Raw genomic sequence first — 17,482 nt, forward strand, 5'->3', positions numbered from 1 at the left:
CTGGTTTGTCTGGACCCTATTTGCATTACCCACAAAATAGACAGACTCTGGATTAGCTGGCATAAGTCGCTCGTGTGACCCTCTCCACATACTTCACAAAATAATTGAACATGTTGCACTGGCTGAGCTTGTTACTTGTTAATTACCAAGGTCATATTATTAACTTGGTTGGCCAATGTGGCAACCTGTGCTGATAATGCAGAGACGACATCTAATTCGAGAACCCCTGCATATTTTTGCACTGTGTGTCAGCCCATCTCTTCTTTCAATCAGGATTGCTTTTGGAGAATTTGTTCAATAATGCATATATCTCATCAAAGTTTTTCTCCAACCCTTTACCTCCCGCTGCAGCATCCATCACAATCTTTTTCTCAGGATTTAGCCCTTCTATAAAAGTGTGAGCTAACACTTTATTTGTCTGATTATGATGAGGACAGTCTCTGGAAACCCTTTGAACCTTTCCCAAGCTGAGTATAAAGACTCCCTCGATTTCTATTTAAAAGCAACTATCTCATTTCTGATCTTTGCAGTTTTGCCTGAAGGGAAGAACCTTGCCAAAAATTACTTCGCCAGATCATTCCATGATGTAATAGAACTAGCTGGTTCAGCCTTCAACCACCGCTTTGCTTTACCCAACAGAGAAAATGGGAACAGTGTGAGCCTCACATAGTCTGGAGTGACTACGTTAGTGATATAAGTATCACTAATCTCCAAGAAGTTTCGGATATGTTGTTGTGGATCCTCGTGTGGAAGACCCATAAATTGTCCATTCGCATATAGTAGCTGGATCATGCTCTATTTTAGTTCAAAGCCCAGTGATTCTGGGCTTCACGATGCTGGAAGTGACATTAGAAATGTTGGGCATCGCCACTTCCTGAACAACCATATGTTGCTCCTCCGCCATGACCACAGGAAACTGAACAAGTGCTTAAAGATTATTTGTATCCCTTGCTTCCCTCAAGCTCATGTGAAATGTTCTCTCAGGTTCGGGGTCAAAGCCTTGAAATCTATCATGGCTTCTGACCCTTCGTATTCAATCAAAATTCCTGAGAGCTGAGCAATCAAAAAGAAACGTTAGACTTGACAAAATAAACAACTAAAGTAAATATTAGAAAGTAGTCAATATTAAAGTCCCCGGCAACGGCGCCAAAAACTTGTTGCTCCCAAACGCACACGCAAGTATACGTGGTCGTACAAGTAATAAAATAATAAGTCGAGTATCGAACCCACAGAGACTTGTGTAACTACCTATTGGTTTCACCAAGATTATTATTCAGTCAAATATTTCGGAGTTCAAAAGTGTGATTATACCAAGCACTAATTCTAACAAGTAACTAATTTATCAAGCAGCAAAATAGTTGTTGTGTATTCAGTAGAGACAAATATTCCAGGGTTATGATCGATTCACCAATCCTATTATGCTCTAATTAACTCCCCCTATCATACAATTCACTCATGGTTGCTAACTAATCAGACAATTTCTCTCGTAGTATTCTCCCGGATTCCTACTCGCCTATTCAAAATATATTAACGTATATATTCCTATGGAATATCTATTAAGAACGCACTAAGATTATGATATTTAATTAAGCACGGTAACTAGGTATATTCCTCTCCTAACCACAAATCTCTCCCCCCCCCCACACACACACAAGAGTTAAGATCATGCTCTCTTCAATTCTTCTCTAATCTAAACGTAGTTTTCGCAAGCATAGCAATTAATCACAGAATTAAGGAAACAATCATATATTGGTGAACTGTAATCAAGGTTAAGTCAACTTTAAACAACAATATTCATGGCTAAATCACAAACCCAGAACTATGGCTTTTAGCCACTCGTGATAATATCAAAACAAATTTATAAGTGTTGAATAATTGAAAATACTAAGAACAGATGAAGAAAACTGAGATATCCTCGCTCTCGGGTGTTCCTCGTGTGTATTTTTCCTTCAAAGTGGTGTCTCCTCTCAAAATAGGCTTAGTCTTGCTTTTATACGCGTTGGGCATGTCTTGGACCGAATTAACCTTGTCCCGGACGAAGTAGGAAAAACTTCCTGTCACCAGCGCCCTGGGTAGCGTAGGGCGCTATCCCTGGCGCTGGGAAAATAAAGATTCTGACTTCTGCACCACATGTAGCGCCCCCACGCTGCTTGTGGCGCTACAAATGGCCATATTTCAACTTTGCTCCTTTTTGGCTCTAATCTCGCACCTTTCACCTCATATTGCCTCCGGATGATTCTTACACATAAAAACACCACGAATTATCATAAATCAATACATTTCACATCCGAAATCCACGAAACACGAATAAAATGAAAGACTATATACATATAAATATATATACTTTAATCCAAATATCAAAGTGGATTAGGGAGCAACAATACCACACACATAAAAAAAAAAATACCAATAGTTCTATCATTAAAGTTGGAGACACTATACACCACCGATGTTGAGTCATCTAAATAGTAAATTTATCTTTGCTTCAGAGAGAATAGAAAGCAAGATTCTTTAAGGAAATGTTAGCACATAGCTTTTTATTGAACTAATTGGGAGTAAGTTCAATACAAATTTGCAAGTGTTACTGTTTAAGAGTTTGAGGTGAACAGTCCGCCTCTATCGAAATTTGAGTTCAAATTTTATCAAGCTCGCGGTCAAATTTCAACACAATTTTATTTGGAATTTTTTTATTCTTATACACTATTTAAAATTTTATTATCTTTAATGTTCATGTTTAGTTAATTACCCCGCATAAATAAGTTTTGTTTACAAAATATATATAATCCACCTTCAAATACTCTCAATCCATTATTTGTGCTTTCAATCAAGGGATATAGTTACATCATTTTCCTTTTTTCGCTCCTCTTTCCCCTTTTCTCGATCTTCCACCCACGCTTGGATGTCGAAATATTTTAAATCTACAGTTATCATAAGAATGCGGGTTTTCATTTTTTTCTTCTTTTCTTTGTTAGTGCTGACTGCTGACGATATAATCGAACAAATGTTAAGGTTGATTCCCAAGAGACAGAAATATAGGTAGGTATCATGGGCTGAATTTTGAGATTTGAAATGTTACAAAAAATACAAGGAAATCTGCCTTTGGACAAAAGGTTTCGTCTGTACAATTAATTGTATCATTAACAACGAGAAGGAAAAAGTTATACCCTTCTATATTTTTATGCTTAGGGGCAGATAGCAGTTGGAAGATGGATTCCCACTCCAAGTTTCCTCCAGAAGCAGAAGCAGATTTATCAATATCAGAAGAAATGGATACTTTTTGCTAGGGAATATGCAAGCACGGCAGTATAACAAAGCCCATTTCCTTGGGACAGAGTTTTGAAAGTTGTTCATAATTCAATGATTATATACAACTACAATATCATACCATTTAAATATAATTTATACAAATTTTATATAATATGTCTTTTGTATATTTTGTATTTGATTTATACACAGTAAAAACAAATTTCATACAACTAATTATATATTATACAACTTATCTATTTCACATACTATTTCTACCCAGTTAAATACAACTACAATAACATATAACTTAAATACAAAATTTATACAATATGTCTTTTGTATATTTTGTATCTGATTTATACATAGTAAAAACAAATTTCATACAACTAATTATATATGATACAATTTATATACAACTTATCTACAATTTTCTTATATTATTCTACTCAGTTATATATAACTACAATATCATGCAACTTAAATATAATTTTTATACAATATTGTTTAACTTTCAAACAAATATATATATATATATATATATATATATATATATATATATATACATATATACGGAAATGGGATCCCCAATAGCCGGAGACAAAAGATTCATATGAGAAAACATAAGTAAACGGGCCTCTACTTGAGCCTCCAAGGATAAAGGTACATGAACAGCCATTTGATCTCCATCAAAATCAGCATTGAATCCCTTGCAAACTAATGGATGTAAACAAATAGCGCGCCCCTCCACTAAAACGGGCTGGAATGCCTGTATGCCTAATCTATGCAAAGTGGGTGCTCTATTCAGCAATACAGGATGTCCCTGCATAACTTCTTGAAGGATTTCCCAAACAATCGGCTCTTTTTCTCGAATTTTACTCTTAGCAACTCCTATGTTCGAAGCAAGATGTTGTCTAATTAGACCACGAATTACAAATGTCTGGAAAAGTTCTATTGCTATTTCACGAGGCAATCCACATCGATGTAATGAAAGTGAAGGACCCACGACAATGACAGAACGTCCTGAATAATCGACTCGTTTGCCAAGCAGAGTCTCACGAAATCTTCCCTCTTTGCCTTCAATTACATCAGAAAATGACTTGTAAACTTTATTATGACCGTCCCTCATTGGTTGTCCCCGGATTCCATTATCAAGAAGTGTATCCACGGCTTCTTGTACTAATTTCTCCTGACACATTACTAATTCTCCTGGCGTAGATCTACTTGTTGTTAATAGATCGGTAAGGGTATTGTTCCGATAGATAACTCTTCTATAGAGTTCATTAATATCTGAGCTCATTAGTTTACCCCCATCTATCTGAATGATCGGTCTCAACTCAGGAGGAAGAACTGGTAATAGACACAAAACCATCTATTCTAGCTCTATATTTGTTCGAATAAAATGCTTAGCCAATTCCACTCGTCTAACCAAAAAGTCCTTTCTTCTTCCAACTTTTCGATCTTCCCATTCATTCCTTGTGTGCCCTTCTTCCCCCAATTCTTCCCATTCTACCAACGAATTCTCTATAATAATTCGTAAATCTAGATCGGCTAATTGTTCTCGGATAGCACCCGCGCCAGTAGAGATTTCTCAATTGCGAAATGTATCGAAACCCTGGGTAGTAAAAAAAATGGTAGTAAATATATATATATATATATAAACAACAGAATACAATTTTTCTACAATTTCATAAATATAATATATATCATGTCTTCTTCTTCTTCTTCTTCTTCTTCTTCTTCTTCGAGTTTCAATCTGAAATTCAGCCAAAATCAAGTCTAATCTTCACTAAAACACCCTCAAAATTGAGATATAAACTCCAAACCATATTCCCAATTGTTTGCAACAACACTCAATCTAAACAAATAATGTTTTTTGAAGACCCAAATTCGAATTCAAAGCTTTTTAATGGCTGTCAACGGTGGAATTGTTGCTCTCTTTTTTATTTACATTACTGAAATTAGGGATTGAGAGATATAGAGAGACGTAGAGAGAATCCCAATTCTTTGCAACAACACTTAATTCAAACAAATAATATTTTTTGAAAACCCAAATTCGAATTCAAAGCTTCAAAGCTTTTTAATGACTGTCATTGGTGGAATTGCTGCTTTTTTGTGTAAGATACGCGGGGGAGAGGGGGTGGGATGTAGAGAGAGAAACGTGGAGGGAATGGAAGATACGTTAGAGTGATTTTAGGATAATAATTATTATCATTAATTTCCTTAAAATGTACATAAATGATAATTGGGTATATAAAATATAATTATAGTAAAACTTGAGTAGGGAAGGTAATATAGTTTCATATAATGTATAGGAATGTAAACATTCTATTTTATTTTAGTCCATACATATAGATACGAGTTACTAATTGTCCATGTCATATATTATCGCGTGTAAATGATAATATCCAAATGAAATCAGATTATATAGAATTCTCTAGCTGATGACGTTATAATTCCCTACAAATGTTCTAGAGAACGTGGACATTGATGATATCTTGAATGTCCAATATTAATGGAGAGTGATAAGTTGCGTACAACTAATTCTAATATGTGCAAAGGTACGTATGAGAAGTCACCCTTAAATGCAAGATATGCGTTGATAGAACTTTCGTAGGTATAAATATGATCTATCAACATTGACCCCATGGTCCATCACAATTTAATCTATTTAGTTTACGGATGTTTACACAAATATCCACCCAAATTCACTGTTTACCTTTTGTAGTTCGTATACATAAATTATATAATGATTATATAAATTATACATATATTATATATCTGCCAGCTATTTTTAGTTTAAACGGTTGAGTGGATAACTATTTAAGTTTGATTATTAGGCGAGTGTGCAAGTATGCACTTAGACCATTCAATCTAGCACTAGCTACATTTAGATATCGAAAACTCTACCCACTAACACTTAAACAAATGAAAAGGATTCATCTAGCATCTTTTGCTTATGATGTGGTTTAAATATTAATCTCTCAATATTTTCCCATTTCGTTGCACACTAGGCCGTAATCCATCACAATTTATATGGCAAAGGTCAACAAATGTCATCCGTCATATCCCCACGAAATGATTATTATATATATCTAGTCCCCAATTGTACCGACCCTTCTTTCATATTCATTGTCAAAGTTTTTCCAAATTTTAATTGCAAAATTGAATGCTTCTCAAGTGGCCCTCCCAAAAACGAGTCTGCCACATATCAGAACTTGAGATCAATATTGTTTTCATACAATCACAATCTGTGAAAGTTGGTGGATTCATTAAGAAGTAGCAGAAGAACAGTTAATGGCATCTATCTATCAATAGCCTTAATGCTCCAATTGAAGAAAAAAATTATCACATCTACCTGAGCCAACACTGCATGCCGCCACCTATATATTTTAGCACTCTTCACCTACCTAAGAGTAACAAAAACAAAATCCTACAACTAATATACAAAAGCCGATAAATTTATTTATTTAAAAAAAACGTTTTAAGTTCCCGTCCGGTATCCAATTCACAATGGGACCCGACTAATTCACCTTCACAAAGTGTAAGGTCCATTAGAAGTCTTAATCTTTTGTATATACCACAATGTAGTCATTAAGGAGATAAATTGTATAGATGTCGACTGTCGTATAAAAGAACTTCTCAATGTCATTGTACTGATTATTATTGGTAAGTTATATTTCTTAATTTTGTGTTTCTCATTTTTATGATCTTTAAAGATTAGTTATGGTTTGAAAAAAAGGGTTTCAAACAAAGTACTTTACGAGAGGAATATTTATTCTAATAAATTATCATTTTCGGTCTAAAAGGCCTACAATATGTAGGACTTACTTTACTCTTACTCAATCTTCCATTCATTCATTAAGTTCTACAGAATATCTTGTACATCAAGTAAAGATGTAATGAGCCGGCCCCCCTTAGTGAATACCAAAGTGTAGTCCAATTTAAGTCTGTTTTCTGCCATCCTCCTCTCTTTCCATTTCTTAAAGGCATATTGATGGTAAATTTCCTATGAAAATGTCTTGGCTCTTGGAATTTCTAACTTTAGCTTTGTCAAAGAGATAAAACTGATGCTACGTACTAATTAACAATAATTACTAGTGCTACTTGATTACTGGTGTGTGGATTTAGAAATGATGGTTATGATTATCAGTGTAATCTTAGTGTTTAAATGTGGGTACGTAATACAATTGTTCCTTGGACCGCCTACATTTTCGTCCTGAAAACACTTGCTCCATATGCATGTCTCTAGTTATTTGTCACTTTTTTTTTAAAGCCAATTAACCTACTTTGAGGGTTAAATTGGACATAGATAATATCATTTTCTAAATAAAGATTTACATAAAAAAAATATTATAAGTTGTAATATCCTCTCATCAATGGTGAATAAAACAGTTAACAGTCAGCCATCTAGTTTGATATTCGCAAAACAGAAAGTGTCACTTATGCCATGACGTAAGGAATATGTATATTTTAAGGAAAACATATGTGCATAACAGGTATCAAATTACTACAAGCTAAGCATCAACATTTAATTGGAAATTGACACTCTTCATGATAGGGAAAAAATAGAAAATACGAAAGAGTGTTAAATAATTAGCACAGCAAAAAACATACTATATTATATTCACTATTCTCTTTGCCAAAATTTACACGACTCCCCTAGTTAAAGGTGGTATAACTAATTTAATGAACCACTTGGTAGACTTGAGAATACAATGGAAAGAATAAAAAGTACACCCCAATCACCCAAAACTAAGAACCAAAAAGATTTTTTAAAAAAAAATATGTTTAATTTAAGGACAACGTTGGTTTCTTCCAGGTCCTCCATAATAAAAATAATTACCCCAAACACGATTAATCCCACCTTGAATATCATAACAATTAGGATGATCAGCCAAGACTTTGAGATTAGACAATGGTATTAAACTATTGTCCCAATCGACGACTTGTAAATTCCGAAAATAAGAAGCTTTTCCAAAACCTTCACCAGCAAAATGACCACTTCCCATTTGTGTGGATGTGTGAAATCCATTGCCTCCTTTACTATTCACTATTTCACCTCCAAATTGTATCATACTTGCTGAACCCCTAAGATGTGTAAATAAAAATGATGGCCAATATCCTACCAATACTCCTGATCCAAATTCCAGCCACCAATGTCCATGCTTCGGATCCTGCATATATATATATAATCTAAGTCATTACAAATGACATCGTATAGCCGCGGTAAAAATAATAGTTGAAAAATGTATAAAATTTAAATATTTTATATATATATATATATATACATTATGTATGTTATATACAAATTTTATACACTTTTTTTGCTACCAGATTTAAATAGCTTTTGGTACAGGTTAAAAGTGATAATATCCCATGTATAGAGGTTTTAGGGGGAGGAATAAGGGAAATTAATTATTTTGAAATCAGATAAATCATCTAGGAGTATTTGAAATACACTCATTGCGATGAAAGAGAAAGAAAAGAAGTTAATGGAGATGGTTTAGTTTTATAGCTAAATTGAGGAAAAGGTGTAACGAAACATGCGCATCCCCTTTAGTTAGTAGGGCTTGAAAGGCTTGAAAGGCTTGACAGTTTGTTTTCCTGTCCAGTATTTTCAATCCAATCCGAAATAAGAAAAGCCGCAAGCACCACTAGACCCGAAGAGGTCAAAGTGTTTTTCTATAGATCTCCACCCCTTAGACGAAATAAGATCTTTCCACTCCTTTTTGTCCAACGCTGCCCAAATCTCATACTGTGAGACTTTGCCGAGCCTGCTGCGTACGATTAGCCAACCTTGCGGCGGCAAAAAGGATTTGACGTCCCAGCCATAATGTTGTTTATTGCCTTTTAATTGGAATTCTTCAAATTTTAAGTCAAAGGATGAGATTTTGAGAGCTAATTATGAAGTGGGGGGCAAAGTGAAAAATAATAACAAGTGGATGGGTCAGAGAATGCTTTAATTTGCTTGGGAAAGAAGAGTCAAGAGAATCTTACAAAGTGGGGGTAAAAAAAAAAAGCACAAACAAAATGATTACTTCCACTGAATAATATACGATGAATGCTACTTTAAGATTTCCCTTTTGGTATATACATACACACATGCAAGCATGATGTAAATTCATGTTAAATGCTTTTTTGTTTTTGTTTTTTTTGCCTTTACTTTTAATTTTTGAACAACTTATTAAATGAATAATTCAGAACCATTTTCTGTCTGCACGATTAAGTAAAATACCCATTTAAATGAAGCATTTTAACAATATTGGACCTCAACCGAAGAAACTAAATTAGCTAGCTTAGAACAAAAATATAAGAAAAAAGTAGGAAGAAAAGATAAAGAGGCAACGTAAAATAAATTTAAAAAAAAAGAGAGAAGACAATACCATTGATTCTAAATTTCGAATTACCAAAGCCGCGGAATTACCGAAAACGCGCCAAAGAAAGGGGTTTGGTTGAGCGGGAAAAAAAAAAAAAGGCAAATGATTCATACTTTCTTGATTCAATTACGATCATCTTAGTTATCGGTTGAAAGAAAAATTCTTAAATGTATTAATTAATTGGTTTTTCGAAAATTTAATTAACATTCTTATGGAAAAACGGCAAAGTTTTTAGGAAAGAAAAATTAAAATCTTTCTTTTCTTTAATAAATAAAAGTGTAATTACCTTCCAAATCAAGATGCTGATATCATATTGTCCACCATTATAAGAGGATGTTGGAGAAATTGCTGCCCCAATTGCTATTTTATTATTGGTCTGAACAAATCCTGAACACAACAAATTGTAACATCCTGTAGCTTGATATGCATCGCTCTGTATAAATCATTAGAAAAACATAAATCGATACAAATTAGTACTCAAGAAATATTTTGGATTTTAATAGATTGTCGTTTTATGTTAATTATCACAAGGATAAAGAAATACAAATGCAGTATGTAAAAACTTACAGTCCAGTAGGTGAAGAACCGTGGGTAATTGTCCCCATATAGCTCTGGGCTTACCTGTTGTAATTAAATGAAATAATTTAGCTATCTTAATTAATTTCATTGCAGCACAGCAGGAAAAATAAATATTCTATGGATTCTTTGATTTTGAAAGGTAGCTGAAGGTTTAATGGATGCTTTAAATGAAACTAAAGGAAATGGTTCGCTCTTTCAGTACTATCCACCCTTTGGAGTACATTTCACATTTAAATCGGAGAAACCGCGTTTTCCATAAAAGTACTGAGAAAAACAATCTCTACCAATTTAAATTTTCTTCAATTATGAAGGAATTGACTTACCGGTGAAACTCAAAAATTTATAAAAATATCTTAAAACAGTGAACCCTTTTTTATTTAAAAATGATCTCGGAATAAATTAGGGAAAATAAACAGTTAAGGCGGTCAAATAGAACTAGAAAAAGATAGAAACCTATTCTCTAAGTTACTATATCGCTTGATACTAAGAAATTACTTGTTGTTATAGGCCAACTTAATTTGATAGTGTAAATATTTTGTATACTCTAACGAAATATTAGATTATATTATATGACTGCATAGTATTTTATATCGGAAGCCTCAATAGTGGAATTTCACTTGGTCGTCGTTGTTGTATAATATAAAGTGAAAGAAATAAATAAGAACATGCCTGCCAACCAGCTTCAATGGTGTTGAGATCATCACCAAATGAACCAGAAATAACCCACATTTGTGATAAACTGAATTCGTATTGGTTGGTAACTTTAGGTGCCCACACATTTATACTTGCTTTTGCACCATAATACTGCTCTCCAGTTACATATCCTACTGCATGCTGTTTTTTCCAAAAATAGAAAAAGTAACAAAATGTAAGAGGAAAAAAGAGAGGCTCTCTTTAAGAAAATTAAGAGGAAAATAATTTAAAAATATACATATTTTATTTTATGAGGAAGAATAGATGGGGCATCTCAAAATTGAAAATCTTGATTTTGGATGATAAAGTTTATAGGACTATTATTTGAATGTAGAAATAGATGGATGGAGATTGACAAAGCAAAGGCATTTGGAAATTAGTGAAATATGGAAAAGGGAAAAAACATCAAAGTCGGCATAGACCAAAAATAGTAACCTAACAAACATTTGATCACAAAAACATGTTAAAGCAACCACATACAAAAAAATTACTTAAAGTTGTTGAAATATTATTCTGAAAATAGAATAGTTTAACATGAAAATAGTTCCAGCATAAATTTTTGAAATAAACTAATTAACAAGTTAAGAAAAACACAAACCTCATGGCCATTATTAGTAGTGTCTCTACGAATCGGTCTTCTAATTTTTCGACCAAATCTTCGAATGGAACTAGCTCTTAGAATGTCTTGTTCTTTTGTTCTTCGTACTGGAATTGTTCCTTCTGGACATGTTTCTCCAGACAATCTCCAGAGTTGGAAATTTTCGAATTCCATGGAATTCGAGTTGTGCCCTTTTGGCCTCTCAGGTGGTTCCTATAATATAGGAGAAAATATTCAAAATTATTAACATTTCGAAATCTTGAATACAAGTTTAAAAAATCATTTTTAAAGGTGTAGCGGAATGGTAAAACTTTAATTTGTTTTAATCATCAGACATTTAAAATACATTGGTTCGACTAATTTATATTAGCACCGTAAATGATAAAATTTACTTAACCAGAAATATCAGGTCGAGCCACATAAATAAACTAGTGAAGAAAAAAGAATACAAATTAAAAATGAGTATCATAAATAGGAGTACCAAAGGTTTTTGGCCCTTCAAATGAGGATGATCAAAAGCTGGTTGTTGATGAGATAATACACAATCTATAATATCTCCATCAGGACTCTGTATCACAATTCAAAGATTTATTAAGACAATTAAAAAAAAAATAAAGATGACAAAATGGAAACGGAAAAGAATGGAAATGTGGTAATACCTGAATTGTCTTGAGGGAAGGTTTATTGATTTTCATGAGATGAGATTTAATCATTTTCATCTTCTGAAGTTCATCACCTGGCTTAAAAGTTTGGTTGGCTAAGTTGAAGTTTTCTATTTCTAGTGACAAAACAGGACAAACAGAGAAGATAAAGAAGAGAAAGAAAACAAAAATGGAAATGATTGGTGAAATTTTGGAACAGCTAGAAGCCATAACAACTCTTGTGGAATTGGAACAATTTCTTGTTTCTTCTTCTTGTAATTCTTCCTCTAAATCCGTCTGTATTTGTTGTGTACAATAGTGGCATTGTCTTCTTGTGTAATGATGAAGAAAACACCAATTATTTTGTTCCAGCAAATCCATAATTTCCAGCACAAGAACTAGAATTCAAGAAACCAAAAGGCCTAGTACATGTTCATCACTCTTTTCACCATTTCCAAGAATTCTCAAAATTTTAAAAAAATATAATGGAATTAATTCCCTTCTTCTCTTTCCTCCTTCTAATTCTGAGTCTTCTCTGACTAACAGCAACTCCCAGGCATGAGCTAATATAAAATGTACAAGAATGGGTTGTGTTGTGCGTCTATTTTTAGAGTTTTAATTTTAACTCCATGTGGGCTGTGGGCAAATAAATACTACTGTATTGAGTTGTGATCAAGACATGTAGTACTACTAATTTTTGTTTTTTTTTTTTTTATTTTGAATGAAAATGAAGAAGGAATTAAGTGGAGAGAGAGAGACTGAAATTATGAGCTTCTTGAAGGATGGAGTTTTAGAGGGGTGGGGTAGTGGGAGGAGTGTTTCCAGTCTCCAATACAAAGACTGAAACTTTAGCTTTTCTATGTCTAATTTTATAGTGCATAATGTTTATAAGGGGGTAGGTGGGGTTTTTTTTTTTTTTTTTTTTTGGGGGGGGGGGGGGGGTCCTCTGTTCTCTATTGCTTTACTTGGGGTTTGAAGACAGATAGGAATTAGAATTACACTTGATTCTGGGGGTTCTAAAGTTCTTTGCTTTAGGTGTTCCTCTTTCTCGCTTCCCTAGATGTTCTTTGTGTCAGCTTGTTGTTATTTTAGCTTTTACCCTCATTCCAAATTATTATTATTATTATTATTATATTTTAGAGATTAACTATGGATATATTTCAAGTATATAAAATAAATTACTCTATAACTACTCCTAAAAGATGATTATATACGGTTTATTCAGACCTATTGAAATATAAAGTAGTTTACCTATTATAATATGTTAAAATATATAATAACGTTATATTAGTACTGTCATTGTATATAAGTAAAATTCTTATATTAAAGGGCATCTACGCTTCTGATTTTTCTTTTCATGGTTTTCGGATAATTGGATTTTACAGAAGTAACCGATCAGATAATCAGAGGCGAAGCCAGAATTTTAAGCTTATGGGTTCGGGATTTTAATCGTCTTATGCTATTGAGTTCTAAATTAATAATTTATACATATTCAATGAATTTTTTAAGACAAATACATGATTCGAACCAAAGCTACTGAGTTCGGCCGAATCCGCTCTCGACACTCTAGCTTCGCCCCTGATCAGATTGACAGTTTATAAATATGTCATAAGGGAATTAGATAATTATTAGAATATTTCTGGTAAAAAATGGGATCTTTACCAAAATAGTCGTATCCGATTACAATTTATTTTTATAACCGATATATAATTTAAGCAATTGGCTAATTAATTATTTAAGTTAATATTTCTTTAAAATACTGTATGGATTGCTAACTTGCCTTTTAGAAGCTGTCGTTTTCTGGAGTAAAATAAAAATGATAGTATAGTATATTAGAGAGAGATGAGTAATTATAAAATAAAAAGGCACGCGCGCCTGTTAATTCTAGGGCGTCCCATGCATGTGCATGCGCGTCATCCTTTCCTTATGTTTCGGGCTCCGTTCTTCCCTTCTCTCTTTTACTACTAGTACAAGAATTTGGCACAGTTGGGACAGCTCCATAAATGATACTCCCTCCGTTTTAATTTATTTGTTTAAGTTTAATCGGATGTGAAATTCAGAAAAGTAAAAAACTTTAAATATTATGATCTTAAGTTAAACATCTGTGTAATGTATCAAAGTATCTTTGAATTTTCTGGTTTTAAATATGTTATGTGGAAAGTTAGAGTAGAAGAGTTACAAAATATATAAAGAAGTATTTTTTTTTTTTTTTTGAAACAGATTAACAAAAAAAGTAAGACACATAAAATGAAATGGATCTGAGTAAGTACTTGTTAAGTATTAACAGATGTGGATTTAGGCCTAGCTTTGTCAGTTTAATTACATGTTTTTTTTATAGACATACTAAATGCTAAACTTATTTATCCGAAATAACTAAATTTTGATATTTACCAAAATTGACTTGATTTTTTTTTATAAATTGTATATATTTCTCATTAAACGATTTCTAACCCATTATTAGTGCCTTCAATTAATAAATTCAATTATATCCTTTATGTTATAAATAGAATTTTATTTATGGTGAATGTCTATATTTAGAGAGATTCTAGGGTTTATTACTTGGTGGCTAAATCATCATCTCCCTATAAATAGAGGGTTCTATTCCATTGTAATTCATCCCATATCAATAAGAATTCTCTCTCTCTCTACTTTGCTCTGCAATACTCTTCTTCTTTTATCGTTTCATAACACGTTATCAGCACGAGACTCTAACCAATTGAGTAGAAGCTTTGGGATTGAGCGTAATGATTGTCAATTATTCCATGAACTTTCTTCATGATTAAATTCTAGATTTAAGGTAAGTATTTTACTTTACTTTTCTCTTTTAAATTCTTGACATTCTATAATTTGATTTTAAATACAAGCAAAGAAAATAAATTTTGATTATAACTCTAATGGAGTTAGTAAGAAATTATAACCACCTGAAGTGGTAAAATTTCTATGTCTTGCCATGATCAAAGTCATGTATGATCGTGAGCACAAGAAGTGGAAACTCGTCCTATTGAATTTGCTTCATTCTCATTCCCTTAAGAGAATATGATAACAGTATGTAATAAGTCTGAAAGAAGACAAAATTATTACTATGAATGTATCAATGGATGTGGACGTGGCAATAGACGAAATTATAATCGTAATCATTGTGACAACGAGAACAATAAAGATTTTCAAAATAATCCTTCACTTTGTGAAAGTAATATTTGTCATCAATTTGACATGAGATTTTATAAAGCACATATAGATGATTATGGTCCATTCATGATGTGAATGTGACAACATCTGATTTATGAATACATATTTTTTTTGGAAGAATATGAGTGTGCTAGTGGTATATACCACACTCACCTCTAGAAGTAGGTTTGAGATGAAACAAGAAAATAATATCATTATTATGGCATAAATGGTCATTGGTCACATACTTATTGTACGCCAAAATATTTTGGCATTGTAATTATTAAAAGACAACGGTAATGCAAGAAACAGATCTTGCATATATAATTTTGACCATAACCATAATGGTATAACTTTCTTTTTAAAAGAGATATTCACCATATGGATGTTGATGAATATGTGGTAGTACAAAATTAATTGAGAACTCTTCAAGAGCCAGTTATACTATTTTGGAGAAACACAATTGATTACCAATAAGGTATTGTGCTGTAGCAAGTCTCAAAGAAACTTATTCAGTTTCCAAAGTATACGCGAAAGCGGTTGATTATATTGAGACTATAAATAAAGAAAGATTTAATATCTTCTATTACTACAATTTGTAGCAGGTAATATGTATGTGAAAAACTACCCACTTTATTCTCCAATTTGTACTACACAAATAAAAGAATACCACAATAAACTGAATGTTTGTTGGTATAAAAACTCATATCATAATAAACTTGGAGTTTATTGATAATTGCACATATCATGATGTAAACCTGAAGTTTACTAATACAGACAATTTTATCAAGCATGGCGTATTGAGCAATCTTGATTTAAGTATGATGTACAAAAATAAAAGAGAATTCACATGAGTAAATATTAAAGGACTAGAAAGTTCTTTATGAATTCTCTTATGTTGCTTGTTCTCACTAATTAATAGACCAACTAAAATTGGGATTGAATCCCATGAATGCTGGAATTATCAAAGGTGAATATGGGCTCATTCACCTGCCATGTATATCACATAAGATGCATCTATGAGATGATTACATGTGCGATTATTATTAACCCGCAACATGGTGTTTGCGAGGTAACTTGCTCAATAATTTGATTTAGAGCATACTTTCCAGATTTTTTATTCAAGATAGTTCATCTTGATAAGTTGGTTTATATCACAGTTAGTTTAGCAAAATAATTTATTGAGTGCCTCCACTTAATAGCTAAACTATTTCTTATGAGAACAAAGTTATCTATGTCAGTTTGATATAGGTTATATACGAAAGTATATTACATTCTCCCCTCGCAAGTGGTTCACAGTCAGGAACCAAATAATTCAATCTTATTATTATTGATGTGTGGTGTATATTTTGATTAACACCATAACGCACAAAGATGATGAAGCAAGTTAGTTTTTCTAACATGATGGGGAGAGATGATAACATTTGAGAAAAAGTTACGCGGAATGAATTATCATTTTTACATCTAGATCCTCGAATAAAATAATATGAACTTGAAGTACATAAAAAGATAATTCATTTGCAATATATTGCAAAGCATGCCAGACGCATTTTCTGACCCAAAGAAAGTAACTATATTCTCATTGCAAATGCTCATATTAAGTCCTATAAGGACAAAGTCTATGGTACGCTTAAAACGTATAGACAAATCGGTTTCAAATAAACTTCTTAATAAAGAAGATGAGCAAATGATCAAAATGATCATAATAAAGGAGGCAAGTGATCTAGAAGATCACATGACATAACAATTTATAAAATCTCATGAGAGATTCAGGTACCTGAATATATGAATGAAGAGATCTCTATGTTATGTCTATATGAAAATAATGATGTTGGAACCGATATATAATGTTTGTCGACGACATCTATAATAGCGCTAAGTATATATGAGGATCTTAAGTGAGGAAAAACAATTTCGAATAGAATTTGTTTCATATGAAAGACATGTAGTTCAAACACTTGAAAGTATAAAGTCAAGGGTATGTGCAATCAGTTTTCGATATTTTATATGTCTATCATGACATGAAAACTTGATATGCATCAAAAGTCTCTTTAGATGGCTTATATGACAATCCATGAAGGATTTAAGTTGCTTGAAGCATATACAATTCTTGATCTTGAAGTACCACATCCTCAATGCAATTTATGCACAAATGTATCTTGCTATAACTATAAGCATGA

At 32.6% G+C, this 17,482-nt stretch overlaps 1 protein-coding gene and 1 non-coding gene across 2 annotated transcripts; one reads left to right on the plus strand and one right to left on the minus strand.

Annotated features, from left to right (window-relative positions):
* Positions 1-421: 421 nt before the first annotated feature.
* Positions 422-525, plus strand: LOC138880540 (small nucleolar RNA R71). The gene has a single exon (XR_011403274.1). It is a non-coding gene; the product is annotated as a small nucleolar RNA R71 (small nucleolar RNA).
* A 7,314-nt stretch (positions 526-7,839) lies between these two features.
* On the minus strand, positions 7,840-12,969 carry LOC104225270 (protein neprosin-like). The gene is made up of 7 exons (XM_009777038.2): positions 12,153-12,969; positions 11,975-12,061; positions 11,494-11,706; positions 10,872-11,036; positions 10,191-10,244; positions 9,910-10,056; positions 7,840-8,420 (listed from the first exon to the last, which is right to left on the minus strand). Exons 1-7 carry the CDS (start codon positions 12,513-12,515, stop codon positions 8,040-8,042), a joined length of 1,410 nt encoding a protein of 469 aa, XP_009775340.1. The 5' UTR covers positions 12,516-12,969; the 3' UTR covers positions 7,840-8,039.
* Between the last annotated feature and the right edge of the window lie 4,513 nt (positions 12,970-17,482).

Source organism: Nicotiana sylvestris, chromosome 10, assembly GCF_000393655.2.
Source record: "Nicotiana sylvestris chromosome 10, ASM39365v2, whole genome shotgun sequence".
NCBI lineage: Eukaryota > Viridiplantae > Streptophyta > Magnoliopsida > Solanales > Solanaceae > Nicotiana > Nicotiana sylvestris.